The sequence below is a fragment of the Salvia splendens genome, chromosome 21 (assembly GCF_004379255.2).
Source record: "Salvia splendens isolate huo1 chromosome 21, SspV2, whole genome shotgun sequence".
Classification (NCBI taxonomy): domain Eukaryota; kingdom Viridiplantae; phylum Streptophyta; class Magnoliopsida; order Lamiales; family Lamiaceae; genus Salvia; species Salvia splendens.
The window spans coordinates 10,272,594-10,297,157 of NC_056052.1; the positions used below are offsets into that span (position 1 = coordinate 10,272,594).

The 24,564-nt window shown below is 38.8% G+C and overlaps 1 protein-coding gene and 1 long non-coding RNA gene across 2 annotated transcripts; one reads left to right on the forward strand and one right to left on the reverse strand.

Annotated features, from left to right (window-relative positions):
- Positions 1-51: 51 nt before the first annotated feature.
- Positions 52-16,105, forward strand: LOC121784709. Its single transcript, XR_006046764.1, has 3 exons — positions 52-244; positions 15,707-15,831; positions 15,979-16,105. It is a non-coding gene; the product is annotated as an uncharacterized LOC121784709 (long non-coding RNA).
- LOC121784708 (flowering time control protein FPA-like) lies at positions 15,547-23,422 on the reverse strand. Its single transcript, XM_042182922.1, has 4 exons — positions 23,194-23,422; positions 22,188-22,499; positions 16,959-18,175; positions 15,547-16,810 (listed from the first exon to the last, which is right to left on the reverse strand). Exons 1-4 carry the CDS (start codon positions 23,194-23,196, stop codon positions 15,703-15,705), a joined length of 2,640 nt encoding a protein of 879 aa, XP_042038856.1. The 5' UTR covers positions 23,197-23,422; the 3' UTR covers positions 15,547-15,702.
- Positions 23,423-24,564: the final 1,142 nt, after the last annotated feature.

Below are 24,564 nucleotides of genomic sequence, written 5' to 3' on the forward strand. Positions count from 1 at the left end.
AATACTCCACACACACTTCACCCAAACACACACTAAATATAACTCTCTAGAATTCCTATGAATCTCTCTCAACTCTCTTTCTAAACACACATATACACAATGGTGGGAAGGGATCAGATTTTCTCCCCCTCTCAAATTCGCCGGCGAGTTTAGCTTCCGGTAGCCCCTCTTCCTCTCCCTCCTCATCGTTTCTTCATCCCCATCTTTTCACAAGCTTTTCCCGTCTTCTTTTTCACAAATTTCGGTAAGAACTCTTTCCACTATATTTATTTTGTTCCATTGATTGCGTATTTATGATGAAATGAAAGAAATTGTGGCTTGTGGTGGAAGATTGATATAGGACTAGCCAAAAAACACCGTATGCCACGTCACTAGGACTAGCCACTGCACTGCCACATCACTAGAACATCCTACTGCATAATAGTGGACAAGCACTAGGACATCTCAACAAATAAAATCACAAATTCACAAATACGGAATTAAAATTTCAACAGGAATACGGGGAAAATGCAACCATTTTATATATAAAAAAACATAAATAATAAAAAAATATATACATAATTCACGAAAAAAAAAACCATCCTACAGCTTCGACACCCGCGCCCCCCTCTCACTCATCGTCGTCCCCTTGGCCAGACCCGGCGGCATCAGAGTCCCCAGAGGCTCCCCCTGTGCCGAGAGGTGGGAGCCCCAAATCGCACCGCATACTGTCGATGACCCCCTTGAGCATCTTCTTATGTAAGGGGTCAGTCGTCATACTCCACTTTTGTATGACGTCTATCATGCTCTACTGGTGCTGCATGCGCGCGAGGTGGGCGGGCTCAGGATTCGGCTGGACACTAGGAGCTGCCGATTGGACCTCCCGGGACCCGCCGGCGCCTCCCCTAAATCTTTTGCCCAACAGGGCTATGGTGGCGGGAAAACAAAGGAGGGGTCGGAGCCTCTTTGCATCGTCGGGGAGGTCGTGGGAACCGGCGCTGCTGCTGTACTAGCCAGCGATGTTGACCCTCTGTCGCTTCGGCCAACCAACGTCAACACCCTCATGAAACTTGGCGGAATCCATCAGCTCCACTGATAAGTCGCATTCTTGGCCTTGGTTATTGGTCAGTATAACGTGCGTAATTGGATTATATCTGCAACACAGTTGCTAAAGTGTGCAGGAAAAGGGTACCAATCAGTACGAAAGGGGTCAGATAATTCAGGTGAACAGAGCGCCAAAAGGGTGTAATACTGACCAAGATGCATGCCAAAAAAGGTTCGAGATGGAGAAGAAGGATTGCTAGGAAGGATCAACCAAGGGCAGAAGAGTCATTCCACGAAGAGAGTCTACCCTAAAAATCAAGGGCAGGCCTCCCTATAAAAGGAAGCCACTTGGAGAGAGAATCATCATCGACATTCACACTTAGTTAGAGTATTCTCTCTCGGTAGATCAGTTCCTTCAGCATAATCCAAAATCTTCTCATTCCTCGCCACAGCCATGGTCACCTGAAGTTCTACCGGAGAATTACCTTCCATCGTTACAGCCAGTTTATTTCGTAGTCGTAGTAGTTTCATCGCCCGGAGTGGCAAAACAATCTTTACTCGCTTTCCTAGTTAATCTTACTTGTTATCGTTTCGTTGGATCTGTTGCATTTTCAGTACTTGTTATCTTTAGAAGTGTTTTATTGGGATCCAAACGTTTTATGCAATGAAGTTGTTTTTATGCATCTCTTTCGGTTTGAATCTGTTTCATTATGCCTAGGTAGCTTAGATCTAGTTGTTGCGGTAATTTCTAAGTGTTAAAGGCATGATTTCATTTGGAGTTGCTTGACTTCCACCGGACGTTGAGTTCGGTTGATTCCAGCAACTCCCAAGCCAGAGGGCACGACACGTTTCACCTCACGACCCACGGCGCTCTCGAATGTCGGTACATCTCATCCACCGGAGACGTCCGCGGGCAATTTGTATGCAGAGATCATCAAGGAGGCGATGGCCAAACTAAATCATGATGGAATCAAGGAGAGAGAGAGATAGACTCTATTGAGAGTTTAAGTGAAGTCGCAACCTTATCGGACACCCAAACCGCTAGACCTAAGACGTCTTCCTCACCCAGATTTAGCACAGACGGCGAAAGCAAAGCAGAGGTGAACCAGGGGAAGAAGGGAACCGGCCGGACATTTGAAGAAATCGCGTCTGAGGTGATTCGGGAGATGTGTGAAATCGAAAAGGAGAGGAAAGGAAAGTAAAAAAGAAACGCAGGAATTGGGAGAGCCACTGCAAACTCTTCCAGGCGTGGTCAGTAGAGAGCCCCAAGAGAATCCCATTAGAGAAATCTAAGATTTGATAGAGACTGATGAAGAGGAGGCAGCTGCACCTGACGATTGGAGGAGACGGTGAACATAATGCGGAATAAAACACATTGCTAAAAAATCAATGGGGCAGATGACTAGGGTGGTTGACCTGGTTGACAGAGTAATCTCCTGGATGGAGAAAGAATCTCAATTCTCCCACCAACCCTCACCGGCAGGTTCAGCATCAAGTCAGAATAAACTCCATCAGAACGTTCCAGATACTAACCCTGCTGGAACATCAAAGAAAAGGAGACCAACCACCACCACCAGCCAACCACCCTCTGCACTACCTGTCTCATCCACGGCCAAGAGGACCAGGCTGACCAGGCACTCTGGCTCCCTTGGGAGCGAGAAGAAACACTAAACTAAACTAACCAAGTAATTTTTAATTTCTGGTTTAGTTTTATGTTTCGTGCTTATGATTGCTCCTATTTGCTTGTATATATGATTCTGTTTACTTATATGTATTCTTCTCCCACTTAGCCCAGTGTCTGGTCTAAGTATGAGAAGTTTCTCTGTTTTTCCTTTTTTACATGTTTGTGTATGCTTTGCTTGGCCTTCTCCCACTTAGCCCATTGCATGGTCTAAGTGAGAGAAGTTTCTCTATTTTCCTTTTATTGTGCTTATTTCAGTATGATGTGATTTAACTTCTCCCACTTAGCCCATTGCTTGGTCTAAGTGTGAAAAGTTTATTTTCCTATCTTGTCACTAACATCCCTGTTTTCCACCTCATTGATGCATTTTTTATTAGCACTATAAATACCTGCAAGTATACATAGTAGGAATAGTATAGCTAAAGGTCAGTACCAGATATCGATCACGGGGAAAACAATCACAGACTGTCTACCTTCTACTAAGCTTCGTTCACTATTTGGAAAATCGAAAGTTTTGAGAATTTTGAAAACTAAAAACAATTTGTGCTCTAGAATTATAAGACAAAAAGAATATCCTAATTAAGAGGTTTGAGGGGATATATATAGAGGAAAAATCGAGCAGCATGAAATAAGGTAAAAGGTGGCTAAGTTTGGTAAATCTAGGGGAGAAAGTAGGTCAAATTCGTGCGTCGCGTTTTCGCAGCGGGCCGCTGCACCTTGGCCAGTAGTCTCTCCACATTGATCCGTAGCCTCTGCCTCTTGGATAGCGGTCGCTACACTATGTTGTAGCAGTCGCTGTGAATAATACCGTAGCTTCAGAAACTCTTCGAGCGGTCGTTGGGCGTGTTCTTCGTTTCAGCACAACTTTCTCCGGAGTAGACCGCTACTGGCTCAGCGGTCGTTAGGCCCCAACGGTCGATGTGCATGTTGCAGCGGACCGCTAGGCGTCTTGAATGCTCCAGATTTCCAACTTCGACTTTTTGTTGTCTTTTTAGGCTCAAATATGCATAAATCTCACAAAACACGTTAAAATACTAAAATAGAGAAAATATGCAACATACGGACATGAATTGTGATTTTGACATTAAAAATGGACCAAATAAAGGCCTTAAAACAATGCAAAATCCAAGCGTATCAACTCCACCAAACTTACATTTTTGTTTGTCCTCGAACAAAATAATAAAGACACATGAAAGAGCAGGTTTTCGGTATTGTGTTATATGCATGTGTGCATCCAACTGATCAGGATAATATCTCAACCTAGCTGAGTCGTTGGCACGACAACCTAAACCTGGTATCAATTAAATTTCCTCAACCCACTTCTACTGGTTAGTATAGTGGAGGTAAGGGTCGAATCCCACAGAGATGGATGCGCTTTGGGTAATTGTGGTGATAGTCTAGAGAGGGGTTGGTTAGCTACCACGCTTGAGTTGAGATTCTACCTAGACAGGAATTAAAGGTGGTACTCTACTGACTGGGTGGTGTGAAAATGATCGACATGCAGCTGTGTACGTGAGTGTGGGGGACACGGTGCTTCAGGGACAAGTGGAAAGTAGATAGTTACTATAAAAGGCTAAACGGAAGCAGCATGGAAAGTAGATAGTTACTATAATAAGTGGTGGTTGGGTGGCTACACTGTCAGATCTGTAGGGTACCAGCATGAAAAGCAAATGACAAAAGCAAAAAGCAACTAAAAAGCAAAAGTGGTCTCAAACTTAGATGTTGATGTTATCTTCTCCAACAAGTATGCACCCCAAATCAAACAAACTCAGATTCCATGGACTGCAATTCAGATTAACAACTTCACGATTCGGATCCACAAATTAAAACAACAAGATTCGAAGATTAACACACGAAATCAAGAATTACGCATACTGGACGACATGCAAGGTGACAGAACTTACGTAAACTCAAATTTCGCACTTAAACACTTCGGGAATTAGATCTAAACAACAAACTTAACTACAAACTCAGATCGAACAACTCCAAATGAAATCATGCTTCCAACACTTAGAAATTACTACAACACTAGATCTGAGCTACTTAGGCAGAATGAAACAGATTCAAACAGAAAGAGATGCATAAAAACAACTTCATTGCATAAAACGTTTGGAGCTAACAAAACACTTCATAAGATGATAAGTACTGAAAATGCAGCAGATCCAACGAAAGAAAACAAGTAAAGGTTAACTAAGAAAGCGAATAAAGATTATTTTCCTACTCCGGGCGATGAAACTGCTATGACTACGAAATAGACTGGCTGGAACGATGGAAGGTGAATCTCCGGCGAACTGATGGAACTTCAGGTGACCATGGCTGTGGCGAGGAACGAGAAGATATAGGACAATGCTGAAGGAAACTGATCTACTGAGAGAAAATATTCTAACTAAGAGTGGAGTGTGTTGATGATCCCCCTTTCTCTCTCCAAGTGGCTTCCTTTTATAGGGAGGCCTGCCCTTGATTTTTAGGGTAGACTCTCTTCGTGAAATTACTCTTTTGCCCTCGCTTGTGGTTGATCCTTCCCAGCAATCCTTCTTCTCCATCTCGAGCCTTTTTTGGCATGCATCCTGATCAGTATTGCACCCTTCTGGCGCTCTTTTCACCTGAGTTATCCAAAATCCTTCCTACTGACTGGAACCATTTCCCTGCACACTTTAGCAACTGTTTTGCAGATATAATCCAATTATGCACGTATACTGACCAGTAACCAAGGCCTAGAATGCGACTTATCAATACAAAATAGACGCACAGAATGCATAAGGACTAGACTTCGTATTTACCTCTAAGTATGGAATAGAAAGATCAAGCCTGTATTAACGCAATCAAATCAAGCAGGGCTTATTAGTGCACTTTCATTACTAACTCGTGGATCACCTTGAATTCATGCACTCACATGTGGCAAATTTCCAAAGATGGGAAGTGATTCTTTCTCTCTCTCGAAGTGTATAAAGGTAAAGTGTAAAAGCACTCAAATCATGCATCATGCAAAGTTTACGATAGGTTTGCTCAAAGTCTAATCCCTCCTCTACCTGATGTGATTAAGCATCAAAATTTCGAAAGGTCTTTATTTTTTGTTGTAATGTAGGCTCTTTGGTAGTGAGGAATATTTGGCTAAAAAGTGACTCAAAATAAAAATATCCCAAGTAGAGTTAAAATGACTCCACTTTTCTAAAAACCCAAGACAATTTTAATACTTATTTTTCTCCTTCAACTCACTTTCCAAACCTTTGATTTTTCTTTTTCTTTTCACACAACCTTTCTTTTTATTTTTATTTTCTTTTCTCATAACCGTCATTTCTAGATCTAGCACACTTTTGAATTTTTCTATTTCACAACTTGCACTTTTCTACATTTAAGCACACTACTTTTTATAACTTCCCTCCTTATCTCTCCAATTCCTTTACAAAAGATAATAAAAACTAAACTAACCCAAGGAATTGTCCCCATTTATTTGGCTTCCAAAGAATATGCTTAAAGGCTCAAAATTTGTCCCCATTTATTTGGCTTCCAAAGAATAGGCTTAAAGGCTCAAAATTGGCTCCAAAAGGAAAAATTTGAGAGGGTCAAAAATTTGGGAATAAAAGTAACTAAGAAAAAATGGTCTACCATCCTCCTAAATCAACTTAAACACTATGTAAACTTAGGCATACTAGGATCAAGTTCTAGAAACATATACATGAATGCAGATAATCACACAAGAAAGAATTTAGGCTCAAATCTCACAAGGTATATGCATGATTCAAGGCGAACAAGCAATTCACTATTTATGCACCTTTTCACCAAACCATTAAATCAAGACGTCGAGCCATACTTAATCAAAGATAAAAAGAACTTTGTATCATTGGCAACTCGGTCTAATGTGTCCCTAAGCATGCGTGTTTCTAAGTTCTTCATGCTAAGTCCATGACATGGATTCACCTTCGGATTTTAAAACAAAAACTTAACTAAAACCCTAAAAACAAAAAGCAAAAACCTAAACTCACGGTCCACCACTTCATCCCCCGAAACGTATTTACAACACAGTGTAAAATAAGTTTGTAGAATCGGTAGGGACGTGAGTAAACTAGTAAAAAGAAAACGTACCTTGAAAATTTTTCGCGTAGTGGCTGGACGGGGAGAAAATTTAAAAATTTTGAAAAATCACGCTGGAAACTGCAGTTGGGCAGCGGTCGCTACGACGCGTCAGAACCTTTCTCGAGAGTGGCCAGCGGGCCGCTGCTGACACTGAAACGGTCGCTGGCGAGAGTCCAGAAACCTAGAAGGCATCATGTCTCTAGCCGAGACCTTCTTCCAAATAGCCTTGTGGACATCCAACAGAAGGCTTATTCCATAGCTCTTCGCGTTTTCGGGCTTGCCTCTTGTTGTCATCTTCCTACAAAGAAAATCAAGTTTTTAGAAGAGCACCAAACAAATAGACAAACAAGGGTTTCCCCCAAACTTGCACTCAACCAAACATAAATCAAAAATCAACAAAAGTGCAAGTTTGTATCAAATATGTGTTCTAGAGTGTAGCATGTGAACATGTAAAATAATATCAACACAAAAGAACAACAATAATCCATCCCCTAACAAGAATTAATCCCCCATGCAGAGACGTATCAACATAAACATCACAAAACAACAATCTCTATAATCTACACAAGTATTGCAATTCATGGAAGTAATAATAGCCTCACAATGTTATGAACATGATTGCAATTTATAAGCAATGAAAAACAAGAGGGAATTCACCACCCTATGCAAAAATCTAACCATGAAAAACAAGTATAAACATCACCAAAATCATCCCTCATGCTAAAACACGCTTTTCATCCGAACAATTTCAACAATAGAGAGCAAAATCCATGAAAGAATTGAAACTAAACTCATAAATCAAATTAGAATTCATACCTTGTGTTGGAGTGAATTGGACGATGAAAACTTGGAAATTGAGATGCAATGGATGAATGAGAGTGTGGATGTGTGGAATTGATGAAGATTTGAGTTGGGGTCGTGTGCAAGTGAGAATGAAGAGAAAAAGATGAAGAATGGAATAAGAAAAACTTACCTTTATAGGTAATTTCGCGTCACTGCCTCACACGCAGCGACCGCTGCAGGTCTTCTGAAAAACTTCTCGTCTCTCCGGGCCGCTGCGGCCCGCGCAGCAACCGCTGCGGCCCGCCCTAAGGACCAGCCCTGTACCTTCACACGTGTAAACATGTAGCGACCGTTGTGGATTGTGCAGCGGCCGCTATGGGTTAAATTTAAATTTATTCTATTATTATTTTTATGTGCAAAATGCACGAAAATTGCAGAAAAATAAAAATAATGAAAAAAATGAAAAAAAAAGAAAATAACAAATTGGGTTGCCTCCCAACAAGCGTCTTTTTTTAAGTCGTTGGCTCGACTTGAAGTGTCCCAACTAGGTGGGCGAATCGACGACCCTTGTGCTGAAAACCGTGAATTGGACAAATTTAGTGCCTAACTTTTTCCACCATTTGTATTTCCTTTCGCGATCTTGATCACATAGATTTCGGGGTCGACTTGTGGTTGAGTTTTCTTCTTTTTCCTCTTTGGTTTTTCCTGCGATGGAACCTTAGGAGGATTAGGCTTGCCCTTTTTAGGAACTTGAGGCAAAGCATTAACAACAAAAATAGAAGGGTTAGAAAGATCTTCCCCTTTTGTGGTCCCTTAGGCTTTGTTGTGTCGGTCATCATAACCACCATGCATTCATACTTCATCTTTGCTCTTAGCGCCTCTTCATACTTGAGCATCACGCTCTCTATCTTGTAGGTGGACTTGCTAACATTGTCACTAAGCGTGATCTCCCGCTTACCTACATCAATAAGAGTTTTGTTTGTGGCTAGAAAATCTCTGCCTAGGATTAGATGTACATTTTTATCTACTTTCATATCAAGCACAATGAAATCGGCAGAGAAAATAAAATCATCTACCTTTACCAACACATCTTCGATCATGCCCACCGCATTGATTGCAGAGTTATCGACCAACCTAATAATCACATTCGATGTTTTGAGTGGTCCGATATTGAGCTTTTCATAGTACTTTAATGGCATGATGTTTATGCTCGCTCCAAGATCGCAGAGAGCCTTATCCACTTTTCCTTCCCCATTTGAGCACCTAATGATGAATTGACCGGGATCCCTTTGCTTCACGGCCTTCTCCCTTTGGATGATTTCGCTGCAGTGATGAGGCAACTTAAGGTCAGCTTTCGTAGGCTTCTTCTTCTTTAACACAACCTCCCTTAGTAGCTTTGCATACCTAGGTATTTCCTGCAACGATTCAACAAGAGGAATATTAGTATGGACCTTACAAAACATGTTTAAAAAGTGCTTGAACTACTCTTCAAGCTTAAACTTCCTCTTTGGCTGAAAAGGGAGTATGATCCCATTGTGCCGCACGAGTCCATCCTTCGCGGGTGTTTCTGCTTGTTCGGTAGCGGCACGCTGGGAAGCTTGCAGCGGCCCGCTGGGCATCGGGCAGACCCCAGAATCTATCGCGGAGTTTTCCACTTCGTCCGTTTTTGCTTTGCAACCCACTTTTTGTTGATATCGACCACTCGTGTTGCTGCCTTTGCCTTGTCCTCCTCTATCTTTTATTGGACTTGGTCCATTTGATTCTTGATGTTGGTGACGGCGGTGACAACGGTGTTGATTCCGGCCTCGAGGTTGTTCAACCTTGCTTCAACGACCCCAATCTTGGTGTCATTGGTCTTTCTATCTTACACTAGCACCTCCAAGATCTTCATGATCCCTTGGTCACACTTCTCTTTTTTCTTCACGGGCTCAACTACCCCCCATTTGCTCACATTAAATCCTGCAGGGGGTTGCAAGAAGTTGTTGTTATCCTCGGAAGGAGCGGAAGGAGCGTCGGGTTTGGTGACCGCTATGACGGAGGTCGGTGGAACCGGATCCTCTCTACTTGAAGTGTCCATTTGGTCAACCCGCACCCTAAGCTCAGCCAATTCCTTAGCTAAAGAGCTATCATCGGTTTCGTTGATGGCCGCCACTTGTCGCAAGCTATGTCACTCCTTAAACCACCCTCTGATGTTGGTCGCAAACTCTTCAATTACCGTCATGGCTTCTGGTCCAATCTTCCGCAGAAATCCTCCGTTGGCCCATGTATCCAACATAGCACAAATTTGTTCAGTGAAACCATTATAAAGTATGCCTACCTGATGGTCCACAGTGAAACCGTGGTTGGGGCACTTGCGGATGAGGCTTTTGAAACGAGCAACGGCCTCATAGAGAGGCTCGTCGGGGCCTTGAATGAACTAGAAGATATCACTCTTCAATTTCAGAATAGCGCCCGGCGGATAACACTTATCGAGGAATGCTACCACTATATCCTTCTATGTGGAGACTTGCTCTGTAGGTAGACACTCAAACCACTCTTTAGCATAATAGATTAATGAAAAGAGAATTAGTCTTACCCTAATGGCGTCGTCATCGACACCATTCAATTTCAGCATGTTTGCAATCTCCACGAACTTCGAGAGGTGGCGGTTTGCATCTTCTGTAGCCCTACCTGCAAAAGGATGTTGCTCAACCCTTTGTATAAGGGGTATTCGCAGCTCAAAATTATTAGCATCTATACGAGGGCCTTCGGGAAATGTGATCATGTTCCCATGATTAAACATATGCATAACAGGAACTACCTCCCTGTTTTTTTTTCTTGGGCCTCTCGGGCAATCTTTTCATCCATCAACTGCTTTACTTGGGCTTGCAGCCTTTCCAACTCAACTCTAGCTTGTCCTCCATTGTGTTTCGATCACTTCTTATTCTCCTATGTGTCCTTTCAAGTTCGAGATCGAGCGCCTCTAAGATGTCCTTCTCAAAACACGTTCGCATACACTACCTGAAAAAGACAAAACAAAAGTTAAACTTAAAATTAAAAACAGAAAGCAATTAAAATCCAAATTATTAAATTCGTCTGTTTGAAGATATCAATCACAAAGTGAATGTAGTCCCCGGCAACGGCGCCTAAAACTTGATGCACTTTTTATTAGCACTATAAATACCTGCAAGTATACAGAATAGGAATAGTATAGCTAAAGGTCAGTACCGGATATCGATCACGGGAAAAACAATCACAGACTGTGTACCTTCTACTAAGCTTCGTTCACTATTAGGAAAACCGAAAGTTTTGAAAATTTTGAAAACTAAAAACAATTTGAAAGCAAGAAAACAACTAATTGCAAATAACTGAAGAGGTAAAATATGAGAGATAAGAGAATTCCAGGGATGTGCGTTCACAGTTATGGTTATACAAATTCCAACTACAATACCCTAACACAGTTTATCCTTCAATAGAACGAGTCACATAAGTTTTGCCCATGCGGTACAACTGTAGATTACTAACACTAGGGTTGTCAATCCTAGATTCGTAACTCCTAAAAGCTCCTAAGACCCTTGAAAAGTCCCCACTCTCAATTAGCAGTGTCGTTTTAAGGGAAGCTAATTGTAGTGTCTACTAAGTGGATCTTACTCGCCAACCTCCTCTCACGATTATGTAGCAAGTTATATTAAATTATCACCGAATGTGTCACTCAAACGTGAAGTATTATGGAACAACTTAGGGAAGAAACAAAGTAAAAACAAAACGGATATTAAATAGAAAACAGAATTGTATAACCAAGGTCGTTACTAACACATCCCTAGAATCCTATTAATTTGGTTACACATAATTGAATAATCTAAAAACCTAGAATGAAGGGAAAACAAAAAGAACATAAGAACTAAAGCAATAAAACCCAAAGGTTGAATCCTTGTAGCCTTGATCTTCTCTAGATTTCTTCTTCAACCTCTTGCACAATGAAGAACTCTCTCAAATTTATGCTCTAGAATTATAAGACAAAAAGAAGATCCTAATGAAGAGGTTTGAGGGGATATATATATATATATATATAAAGGAAAAATCGAGCAGCATGAAATAAGGTAAAAGGTGGCTAAGTTTGGTAAATCTTAAAAAGGAAGTAGGTCAAATTCGTGTGCCGTGTTTTCGCAGCGGGCCGCTGCACCTTGGCTAGCGGTCGCTGCACACTGATCCGTAGCCTCTGCCTCTTGGATAGAGGCCACTACACTATGTTGCAGCGGTCGCTGTGAATAATCCCGTAGCTTTGGAAACTCTTCGAGCGGTCGCTGGGCGTGTTCTTCATTTCAGCACAACTTTCTCTGGAGCGGACCGCTACTGGCTCAGTGGTCGTTGGGCCCCATCGGTCGCTGTGCGTGTTGCAGTGGACCGCTGGGCGTCTTGAATGCTCTAGATTTCCAACTTTGACTTTTTGCTGTCTTTTTAGGCTCAAATATGCACAAATATCACAAAACACGTCAAAATACCATAATAGAGAAAATATGCAAAATATGGAAATGAATTGTGATTTTGACATTAAAAATGGATCAAATAAAGACCTTAAAATAGTGCAAAATCCGAGCGTATCACTCATCACCTTCGCTTGAGGACAAGCTGAAATGAAATGGGAGAGGGGAACAGTTGGTGTAGTTGGTGTCAACTTTATGTGAGTTTAAATTGGTTAGGAGTCATATGTTAGTTGTTTTAAACTTATGTGTTTTGGATATTAACTAGTTAAGAAAATAAAGGCAAGATTCCCTTAGTACGAGTGATTGAAGAGAGGATACATGTTGATTTGTGAGATTCTCTCATTTAATAAACCAAAATCTGTTGGTAGGATGTAAGAAAGATAGAAGTAGCTTTAATCTAACCCTTTGTGAAGCCCTCTAAATATGAGTTAGAAGCCAAAGTATAACACTTTGTACTGATATAAAAATTGGAGAGGCTACCATTGATGCTTAGGGGGAAATAAAATAGGCTAGTGAGGACTAAAGGCAATAGGAATAACTAGTTGAGGCCAAATTCTTTCGCATCTTATGAACCTGCCTCATTGTAAGGGCACCTCCTAATAACGCCCTTTGAGCCTGAACTATAATTATCCCTTCTATTGGAAACCTTAAGCTTTCATGCCATGTGAACAAAGGGATGGACTTAGGAAACTCACCAACTGGTATAGGGGATAGTGACGAAGAATCGTAGCCAAGATGGCAGAAAAAGAGAATAGAAAAAAATACATGTACATTCTAAGGAAATTATAACCTGGCCCACAAAAAAAGAAGAGAGAAAAATAGAAAGTATGCATATTATAAACCCTGGCCCCATTACAACCAAAGAAAAGACCTTAAGGAACTAGTTTCTGTCAATAAAACTCAAGCATCAATGGTATGGCAAAATGAATGAGTGAATGTTCCTAACAATTCTGGTGAGGATTGAGTGACTGAGTGAATCCAACAGTTGGAAAGATAGAAGCTATCTTTACAAACGGACAAGCATGATAAGGTAGAAGGGAGGAGGGAAAGGAATCTGATAAAATATAGAAATATAACCAAAATCATCCAAGACAACTCTCTAAAACTATGCAAAATCCAAATACGTCAACCGACTATATAAGATCACGAAAAAAAATCATTATGTTGTTCATTGATTCATAAATACTCATATATAAAAGCTTTCTTTAGTATATTTCTAATATAATAGTGCAAAGTGTTTTGGCGCCGCTCCGTCATTGAATTATGCGTACTTTGATTATTATACATTAGTATTTGACTTTTTTACAGCTGGAATAAATTAAATTTGACCAATCATAATTCAAGAAAATTTAGAGTTACTCCAATTAGCTAGCATCTTATAATTCACTCTTCAACAATTCAAAATATTTTTGTTACATCTACGCTCCACCTCTCACGTTATGAAAATTTTATTCAGTTTTCTAAGAATTGATTTATGTTTGAATTTTGAAACAAAGTATTGATTTATGTTTTAAATACATAAACATAAACATACTATTGATAGATATTTTGTAAATATTTACGTAAATATGTAATGAATATGTTATTTTAATTAGAAAAACTTAATCTTTTTTTAAAAAAATAATGAAAATTAAAAATACTTGTTGCATGACTAATTAAAAATAAGTATATAATTAAAGAAAATTAAAAATATGTATTATTTTTTCAAAAAATATTTAAAAAACTAAAAATACGCATTGGCCCGCATGAATAACGCGATGGGTAAGCCCGAAACCCGAAGGGTTATTAGGGTTGAACTTTTATAACCCGAAAAAATCATAACCCGAATAACCCATACCCGAATGGCCCGACAACCCGAACGGATTGGCCCGAACCCGAACGGGTTGGCCCGATTGACATCTCTAGTTTTTACCATCTCAATGCCCAACTGTTGGGGTTTGGTGCCCCTTGTACAGCGGAAAGACTTGCATAAAATAAATAAATCAGATATATGATATATTTTTATAGATTATGAGAGCAATTAATCACATGTTATACAATCAATTGCATACAAAAACGCACATAATTCATGCTCAAGGAAATAAAACCCTAATTCATGAATTCCTACATTTTAGAATTAACGTTTAGATTCTCCAAAGAATCGTCGGCTGCTTTGGTGGGGTTTGGCGCCCCTTGCATAGCGGAAGACTTGCATAAACAAATAATTCAATTTAAAAGAATTCCAATTTCGTGTACCAAACGGAGCCTGCATGTATTGAAGACTGAGGATTCGATAAGTCGATTATCCACTAATTGGTAGCCTATCTTATTAAGTTCGATAAACTGTTAATCGATAACTAAAATTTCAGTTTTGATTTCATTTCATTTCATTTATTGTACGAGGAAATTTTCAATTATCAGTTACGAAGAATTATGACTATAGAACTTAAAGAAAACAGGATTGATAAGTCGAGTATCCACTAATTGGTAGCCTAACTTATTAAATTCGATAATCTGTTAATTGATTACTAAAATTTCAGTTTTCATTTCATTTCATTTATTGTACGAGGAAAATTTCAGTTTATCAGTTACGAAGAATTATAATCATAGAACTCCCTCCGTCCCCAAAGAATATGCACTTTGAGGACGACGTGGGTTTTAATGCAAAACCGGTAAAGTAAGAGAGAGGTAGAGAGAAAAAGTAATTAAAGTATTGTTAATATAAATGGGTTTCACCTTATTAGACAGAAAGAGTTTCCAAAATTGGAAAGTGAATGTTCTTGTGGAATGGACTAAAAAGAAAATAGTGCATATTCTTGTGGAGCGGATGGGGAGTAGAGTAGTATCTAAATGTCATAATTTATCAACAAACAATTTCTTAGTCTTTGCAAAGACAGTTTGGGATGGAACTTTCTTTCCCTTTTATGTCATATGTTTCTTTTCGAATGTCCTGAACCTTTGAACCATTTTTTTTTTGTAGTTTTTGAGTGGTTTTCTGAATTGATTTTTAATGTTTCAACATGCTTCTCTTTGAATAAACTACATTGCATGAATTAAATAAATTGCATTTTAGCACAACTTATTATACTTCCTCCGTCCATCAAATAATGTTCAAATTTACTTTTTATATCTGAAAAGTGGGTTTTACATGTCGCTATCTCATGGGTGATTCAAATGGCCCATAGGAAAAATGTTAATTAGTTTAAAAATTGTACTCCTATTGTTGTTATTTTGGAATAACAAACTAACTTGCTAGACATAAACCAATCGGTAAGCAGGACAACCATCGGTTTGGGGCTTGATTGACAAATTGATTCGATTAATAACCAAACCAAACCGCCAATCAACCACTCAAGGTAGGAATGAGAAAAAAATAGAGATAAAATATTATTTTTTTATCATAAAAGGAAATGTCTCACGGACATGAACACAAAAGGCATTATAATTTAACCGATTTTAAAGATACTCAATTGAATTAAAAAATCAAAAATTGAGGAATATAACCTGAATCCTATCTGCTTAAACATATAACACAAAGCCAACTTGAAGAATGAAAGTGAAAGTGCAGATGCATTTATCCACATATTATTCCATTCTAATCTACTGTTATATAACAATCCATGACAAGTACAAGAGGTAACGCAACGCAGAAAGCCGGTTTTGATAAAACTCTGGAATGTTACAAACAGTTTCAATCTTTCAGGTACCTTTTCCCTGCTGGATTTGCTGAAGAAGCACTGCAGCGAGATGCAGCGTTGCTTCCAGACGTTTCTGTGGGTCAGCATCGGGATCATCTTGCTCGGCAGTTTGAAGTTGTTGCTGCTGCTGGTGAGTTAACTGAGCCTCTCGTTGGGATGCAACTAAATTTGGGGATTGCTGCTGCAGCTGCCGCGCTTGATTATTATACTGTGATGGTGGGAAATCGGAGGACATCTGATCATTAGGTAATCCGTAATTTTGGGGCATTCTGTGCAGGTATCCAGGTTGATTGAGGTTTCCTCCTGATGGTTTATACTCTCCGGAGCTCGAGTGTCCCTGTTGGCTGAGAAGAGACGACGCCGGCTGAGCAAGTTCCGGTGGGAGACCTGCAACAGGCGATGGTGAAGGAATAGAAGGGTTCTCCTGAATAGGCCACTTTCCATTTCCACTGGTGGGGAGACCGGAGTTACCAGGTGTATAGCTACTGTGAGTTACTTCCTGCATTTGTCGAGGAACTGAATAGTAGGGATGACCCATGGAACTCGTTGGAGGATTGGATGCCTGTGGTGTAATATCTCTAATACTGGAGTTCGAGTTCTGATAATCGTGGGGGATTGCAGGCTTCCGATCATAATCAGAAGATGAATTCCCCAGAATAGGAGCTACAGTTGCAGGTTTTCCATATCCAGTAAGAGGTGGTGGAGGCGGCAAGTAAGGCAGCGAGGGTGAGACTTGATTCTGGTCTACTGAGTCATTCTGAAACGAGTTGAATGAAGTTTCTCGGAATTCGTTTGGAGGGAGGGAGCCATAGCTAGAACCAAAAGGATCTATCCTCAAGACAACACCAGATATGCTCACTTTACCAGGTACTTTCAGAACTTTTTCAGAGAACTCGGACGGAGGTATGAGGAATAAGGTGTTCCGTTCATCCAATTTCACGACAGCTGCCCGCTGCTTCTCCCCAAGATAGCTCATGAATTCATTGTAATATGAAATGTCGGGATCATTTGCTGGGGCAAAAAATACAGCCGAAGCACTAGCCGCCTGATAGTAATGCTTTGCAAGCATGTCTAAGCTGGTCCTCGCTGTACAATCGAGAATTTCTGGCCTGCACCATTCAAGATCATTTCATGAGTAATATGGAAGCACAAGGTGAAATAGGTAATGAAAAGGCTATCGTCAATTGCACAAAATTTCAAGAAATTCTCAGCAGTCGCCATATTCTTTTAACAGGTTTATAATCGGCTACTACTTACAGGACCATGTCCGGCGGTTTACCAACAGGAAAGCAGCGAGCACGGCAAACCATTGTTCCTCCCTTGGCTATCATTCCCTCCCACCTCCACACTTCTTTTGAGGAAGATCCACGTGAGTCAGGAGTAAATTTTCTCCGATCAAGGGGAGGCATCGGCGTAGGAGCAACCTGAAAATCGTCATATGGTGCATTCCAATGATCACCCCTTTCCATAAATGGTTGGCCAGTGTTCATCAAATGCTCAGGAATGGATCTATAACCTGAATGTCTGGAATTGTCATCATCTAGGAGACCAGACTGAGGAATATTACGAGAAGGCATTCGTTTTGATCTCTCCAAATCAGATAATGGAAAATCTGGTAACTCATTATCAGTAGGAAATGTGATGGTCTTCGCTTTTTTTGTCCCGTGCAAGAGAGAGACATCTTCAGGTAAATCCCATGGATCATCATACATAGGACCTTGATGAGGATAACCTTCAGGAGAGAATTCACGAATACGTACTCTCATGTTCCTTGAAGGGCTATGGGGATGATCATAAATATCTGGGGATAACCCTAGCTCAGACCCTTGACCGCTGAATCTTCTCCGCTCATGGATATCATTTCTCCCGGACCACGAATTATTATTCCTTATGTTGCGATCACGACGATCCATATTCGACACAGAAGGAGATCTCATGCTGGGATCCCCAGATTTATGACCATACTCCCTATCAGCTGGGAAATAATCAAAATATTCAGTCCGTCCATATTTTACAATGTGTGGTGAAGGAGGAACATTTGAGTTCCTCTCTCTGTTTGATTGCCCCATCTCGTTCTTTGCAAAACATATATGTACACGGGGATTTCCAAATAACTTACCCTGCAGAGTTTCTTTAGCATTGCAGGCCTCCATCACATCTCTGAATCGAACAAATGCATAAGTGCGGCCTGGAAATGCAGTTATCTTCTCAATATCACCAAACCGTGAAAAGGCCTTTCTCAAAAGAAATTCATCTACTTTTAGTTGGGCAGGAAATCCAATCCACAAGACTTCACTTGGTTCTGCATTTTTGTCATTGGTCTTGGATTTTCTGTGATGTAATGACTCAGGACTAGAGTAACGCATTCTTGCGTCCCTCGAGGAGAAGGGAGACCCTCGTCCCCTGGGATGTGAATTGTCCCTCTGTTCTCGCTCAGCGTAGTCTGCATCACGTGGTGGAACTAATGATTTTTCCTGCAAATTTGAACTCCATTACAACTATTGAATCACACTTAAAAAGTCAATGCTTCTTCCGCAACCCTAATCCATAATTAAATTGTTCAAGATGCAACTGCATTAGATTCCTTCCAACCTCTCTCACTCTCTCTCTCTCTCTCTCTCTCTCGCTCTGTGACAGACACAAACGCATACACATGTTCTAGCCCCCAGGTCAATGTGCACTGATTCTTCTCGAATAAGACATTTCAGGGTTTACTTTAGAAAAATCAGCAAAGAGATTTTATAGTCTAAACATTTGAGAGTTGAGAGAAACACAAATTGAGAAAGTACTGAAAAGAAAAGTCCACCTTCCTATTATCCATATCATTTTGGGACCGGAGAAACAGTGCCTAAATTCTAAGAAAGAAATTTCATTTTCACTGTGGCATAAAACAGAAGGAAAAAAAAATGAACCATGATATCTTGACACCGTTCCAAATCAAAAAAGTAGCAGTCGATAAATCAAAATGCTGAGAAACACAAAAGAGAGGAAAAGGTCTCACTTATGCAGACAAACAGAGGTTTCACATAGTTTCAGCATAATAGCAACATATAAGCCTTCAAGCAGTAGTTTGGTAATGAGTTTTGCGACCACAAGCATCAGAGGATTTCACATTGTTTCACTCGCTTGACAGTAGATGAGCTAAGATATAGGAAAATCCCTCGAAAGAAATAAAATGGATACACTAAATTTGTACATACATGTGTGAGTGTGTGTGGAAAGTTATCTGCTAAGGGTACCAACAAAAAAAAGTCCTGCATATAGCATCTAAACAGGGAGATGCATCCAGTATAAATCTCAAGTGAACAAAAAGATTGAACCAGAGTAATTCACAAAGATCTCCAACTTCTGAGGTCCAAAAGAGTTAACAAAAGAATTCATTTCTAGGTCACCAATGGCTTTGCTCCTTAACACCAGCATTCAGAATTCTCAGTGATAGCCTGAGAACAATACCTACCCCTAAAACAATCTTCTTACTACCTTAACTGACATTCCTAATAATTTCAAATTTTCAAATAATGTCTCACCTAACCATAATTCACACGTGCTTAAAGTTCCATGAGTTGCACATTTTTTAGTGCACCTTGGTTAAGCAGAAATAAAGGAACTCAAAAAACCTAGGGTCTCCTAGCCTTCATTAAAAAACATGGAAGCAAGTGTAGACCTCAGCCTATACATCAGCCCATGGTTTCAGACTAGATTATCCCCTTATATACAGATATTGGCCTATATAAGATAAGAAAATCCTAAGTACCCTTGGAAAAGTTTTGTTGAGGAGTGTCTAGCAGCTATACATGTGTTTTCTTAGGTTTTCTTGATAAAATGACTAGCTGCAGCTATTATATAACCAAGAACTACATGTCAATGCAGCAACCAACTTCACCATTATCGTCACAGCTTAATATTAATGCTGAGAAAAGATTTCAAAAGAAATCAGAAAGGGGAATCTCTATACAGCATTCTGCTTATCATCAACAGCTGAGAGAATCACGCTACTACATTCATGTGTTCTTTCTCCTGACAAGCATGTTATTGAACTAAACCAGAATGCTAGCCAGTTGGAATAATTAGTAGGAAAAGTTTATCAATCAGAGCAAGAATCAGATACATAGGTTTATGGTTAATTCGATTCGAAATTGCATTGTACATTTCATTCATTGACTCCACATGCTTTTCGTTGACGTTTGGCTGTATGTGATGTTTGTTCTTTTTGTTGGAGTTGAGATGCACTAATATGGGGCATGCATTTGATGGTGACTATGTTATAAAGGTACTTTGCTTCCTTGAAACAGAAACTCTTTTGACCCCATCCTGAAGTCTTGGTCCATATCACACATACGGCATAATGCTATATATCAGGAATGGGCAACTGTGGTGACAGTTTAGACCTTCCCATTTCTTTGGAGGAATGGATTTCACCATACAGCCGAACTCTTCCATGGATACATGTGGCCCAACTCACTTGACCATGAACAATATATCTTCGTCTCTCTAAAAACAGAATTGCATAAAAGATACATGTATCATGGGCCAAATATGTTTCATCACTATGAAATGAACAACTTATATTTATCGCATCATTAGAGACGTGCAGACTGTTTTCTTCATCTTTATTGTTTTCAACTTTCCTGAGAAAAGTGATTTGAGTTTCTAATGCAATCACTGGCTACCAGGTACAAGCTATGGGAAAACATAATAACGATATGCTTGGTTTGATGCAATGGAATTGCATATGGTACATGAAAAAATACAAGATCAGATATTACTTGCAGTGTTGTCAGAAGTAACAGTGCCGAACAATAAGTTCAATACGTGAATATACAGTTGTGAGGGTATAAAGTTGTGTATTAGCATTGTGATGAGATGAGAAGTCCTGCTTGATTTGAAAAGCAAAGTAGATTCCAATAAGAGGTTTGTTTGTTGTCTAAAGTTAGTTGTGTTATTGTGTACATCCACCAAGTTGCAAAATGCTGCTTTTTGTAGCAATGTTTGATATACTGAGACCACAAAGTGGGATACATATTATGGTTTGGGGAACGGAAACCACAAATTCAGTACTACACATTTCAACTAATTCCAACTTTTGGAAACATGTCTGGAGATATATGCCTTAGAGGGCCTGCTGATCAATGCTAATCCTATTCATGTGATGTAAATCCCAGCAACCAACAAGAATATAAAGTCTTGACTTTTCTGGCTACCGGATGCACATATATAAGAAATAGAGCTAGTTGGCATAGCTTTCTTCATCATATGAAGAATTTACTAGAGATGATTTCTGGCAAATTATACATGTAACAGTAAAATATACTCAAGAACATTCTAGAGCCTATTTCAGATAATTTTATTCTGCAAGATCCCACGAGAAATTACTAAGAAAAGACAAGGATGAGGCAAGGTGGTTTCAGGCATTTTCAAGCATGATTTGATGAAGTACAAAATCTAATTTATCTGCCAGCATACGTTCATAAATGACGTCATTTATGAAAACCAAAATCCAACGTATAATTTTTGCTACAAATATATAACTTATAGGAAATGTATCCGCCTAATAACTGTCAGATGCGGTGTAATGGACAGGGCAGAAGAAGGCTTTGCACCAAATATGTCCCTTTTAATCCTCTTGGAGGGATTTCTAGAATGATGTATGTATGTGTGAATAGTTTGTTTCCCTCCAAACTCTTAACCGAAATCAACACTACTGTAGAATCATCTTACATCCTCCTAATCCCTATTTAGTGCAATCACTAGAAATTATCTGGATTCACATCAATTCCAAACCTATCAAATATGATTTTGCAGTTTTCTAGGGCAGGTGGTTTGAAATTGTCTAATCAAATGTGGGTCGTGACAAGTTATTGATTTCCTGGTCCACAATGGTGTTTCACCTTTGTCAGTGCAACTGAAAATTTGTTGGTTGAATTAGAGTACTTTGCAGTAACTCTTCCACATGTTAAATTGTGTGCTCTTTCAATTGCATCTATGATAAACAGAGCAGTAACAGGTAAAACTTAGGCATGTTTCCACTTAAGAAGAGTTGCACAAAGAATCCACATTTTGATGGCAAGATCACGTGCAAAAAGGAGGCATTGATTCAGCACCTCGGATTGCATTGATGTAAGATGTTTTTCAAGAAATAGCTGAACTTGTTCTAAGTAATTGCACATCAGACTGTGGAGCAAAATGAGGATCAGCATCTTAATCAATTAAAAGTGAGCCTAATTAAGTGTCTATTTTTCTGCATCCCCTTTGATGTTGGAATGGAAGATAAGAAGAGTGGAACCCTTTGAATAATGAATAGTAACTGATATGCAAAGAATGAGATGGAATTGATTGTGCAATGAGTCGAATCTCCATGTGTGTGTATTTTGGGATCTTCAGCAGTATAACAAACACCCTATCTTGAACGGAGGTTAATGAATAGCAGAACAGGAAAGGCATCAATACAGTACCAGAGGAAATAAGACAAGGATTGGCAAAACTAACCGCCTTGGCATACTCAATTCTAAGTGGATTGCCTTCGATACCAAAACCTTGAAGCTCTTTAAAGGCAGCATAGGCATCTTCTTCATTTATATAATTAATAAAAGCATAGCTCCTGCCTGGTTGAAATGCAATGCTCTCAAGCTCTCCAAAGTGTAAAAAGTGATGTGCTACATCACTTTCACTTAAGTTATGAGGAAGATTTCCAACCCAGAGGTGCCTTGAAGGCGGATTACTCCCCCGACCATGGTAGGATCTATCTTCTGATCTTGAAGGGTAATCCCGACGAGGTCTGCCTCTTCCTTCTCTGAAGCTCTATAGAAGAATCAACAAATAAGATAAATCAACCTAAAAGATGAGCATATAGTTTCCAAACAAACACACCATTAACATAATTAGGCTATTTACAGAAGTAAGTTAAATACGGATAGTCCTGCAAATTGGACTCCAAAAAAAATGCAGAAAAAGCATAACAAACATTCAGAAAAAAGAAAACACGCCAAATACAGCAATTTGTTTTCAATTAAATAAATATATGCAAGCGCATAGTACAAGCAAAGACTACAATGTGGTGAATAAAATAAGACAGCAAACATAGTAAATAATAAAGGAGGCAATACAGATTTAAACGGAAAATCCTTTCAAAGAAAAAGCATTAACCAACACAAATAGGATCTAAATACGAAGCTCCAAGGAGAGCAGGATCATCCACAATATGTGTACATTACGGTAAAACGAATAGTATCATCTATCAAAAGCAAAAGCAAAATATAAAAATCTAACGAATTTTAAAATGACAACGGATAAATGGAGGTGAAAATTCGCTAAACCTAAGACCTGATCGCATAAATATTTAGGCACTAGAAATTTCCAATAAAACTAAAATCAAGCCAATTCTAAGCAATTGGACATTGGAGAAATCAGTTTAAGATGTAATTCGATAGATACACATACGGTTCAAAGAAAACAAAAATAAATAAAGATTAAATAGGAAATTAAGAACTACTACCATTCTACTTGGTGTACAAACTTCAATCGGAGAGAAGTGTAGAAGACCGACGGTGAATCCGGGAGAAGCTCGCCTTCAAATATACTGGCGGCAGAATTACGTGTCTGTGTATCAATGATAGACAAGCATCACAGGAATTAGGGCTGAAGAGAGAAAGGGCTAAAATGAATTGGGTTGGGAATATGTGTGAAGGAGGAGGTTAAATTTTACAATGGGAAAATGCACAAAACCTTTCTCTCTCTCTCTCATTTTTCCACTTTTTATCATATGATTACTATTTACATGAAAATTAAATTGTCGTACTTTAAAAATATTAAAATTATAATATAATATGTTAATTGATAAATATCTTCCTGCTGAGTTTGAAAACTCAATACTTCAATATTGTACAAATGTGAATTGATATATGTATATATAATTTTATATAATATCATTCGTTAAATTAAAATGAAATTGAATTTGTTGAGAAAATAACATAAATTTGAGTTGAACAATAGTATAATATAAAATTTAAGATTGTAGTATTAAATTATATCAGCCCAAAATATAAAAGGTTAACTATCGTCAAAATTGTACCACTTGAAAAATAAAGATGAGAGAGAAGTTGTGTGGGAGAGGAAATAGAAAAGAAATTATAGAAAATGACAAAAGAAATTTTATGCTCTTATTAGGATTCAAGGTTAAAAACGAAAATTAAGGACCTTATATGATACTCTAATTCAGAGACTTAGTATTGATATTTCTCTTTAAGTGTTTTGTTTTATTTTATTTTTGAATTTTTTTGAATAATTTAAATATTTTAATTAAAAATTGTTAATCTAGTCAAAATTCACTTAATTAGCGTTGAGTGTTAACTTTAACGGCTCCGTCCAAAATGGACTAAATTTGGACCGTTTTCATTTGTTCAGGATGCACTAATTCAAAGCATAATGTTCTTGACCAAAATCGTAAAATCGTCATATGTTTAGGACCATAAATGGCCTTTAGTCTTTTCTAAATTCAAGAACATAATATGTGCAAAATATATTTTCTAGGGACGAAATTTGAATTTAACTCTTTCATTGAATATAATTGGACTACTTCTTCCGTTCCTAAATAAGAGTCATATTTTGTTATATCTTTAATTTATTAAAATATTTTATCTTTTCTATTTCAGTTAATTTATTAAAGTATTTGTTATATCGTTAATTTATTAAAATATTGTTATGTCACTTTAGAGTACTTATATGTAGAAAACTTAAATGTCTAAAAAAATGAAAAAATGATTTACAAGAAGTAATATTTGAAATGTCTCGTTATTTTTTTCATAAGCTATTTCGAAGGGCATGTTGAGGTTTGGTGCCCCTTGCATAGTGAAAGACTTGAATAAAA

Bases quoted from the DNA above. Each gene is read 5' to 3' on its own strand.
- LOC121784708 (XM_042182922.1), bottom strand. The intron at 18,176-22,187 runs GTTAGTTTTGCC...TCAAATTTGCAG, and splicing joins GAATTGAGTATGCCAAGGCG to GAAAAATCATTAGTTCCACC. The intron at 16,811-16,958 runs GTAAGTAGTAGC...TGAATGGTGCAG, and splicing joins AAACCGCCGGACATGGTCCT to GCCAGAAATTCTCGATTGTA.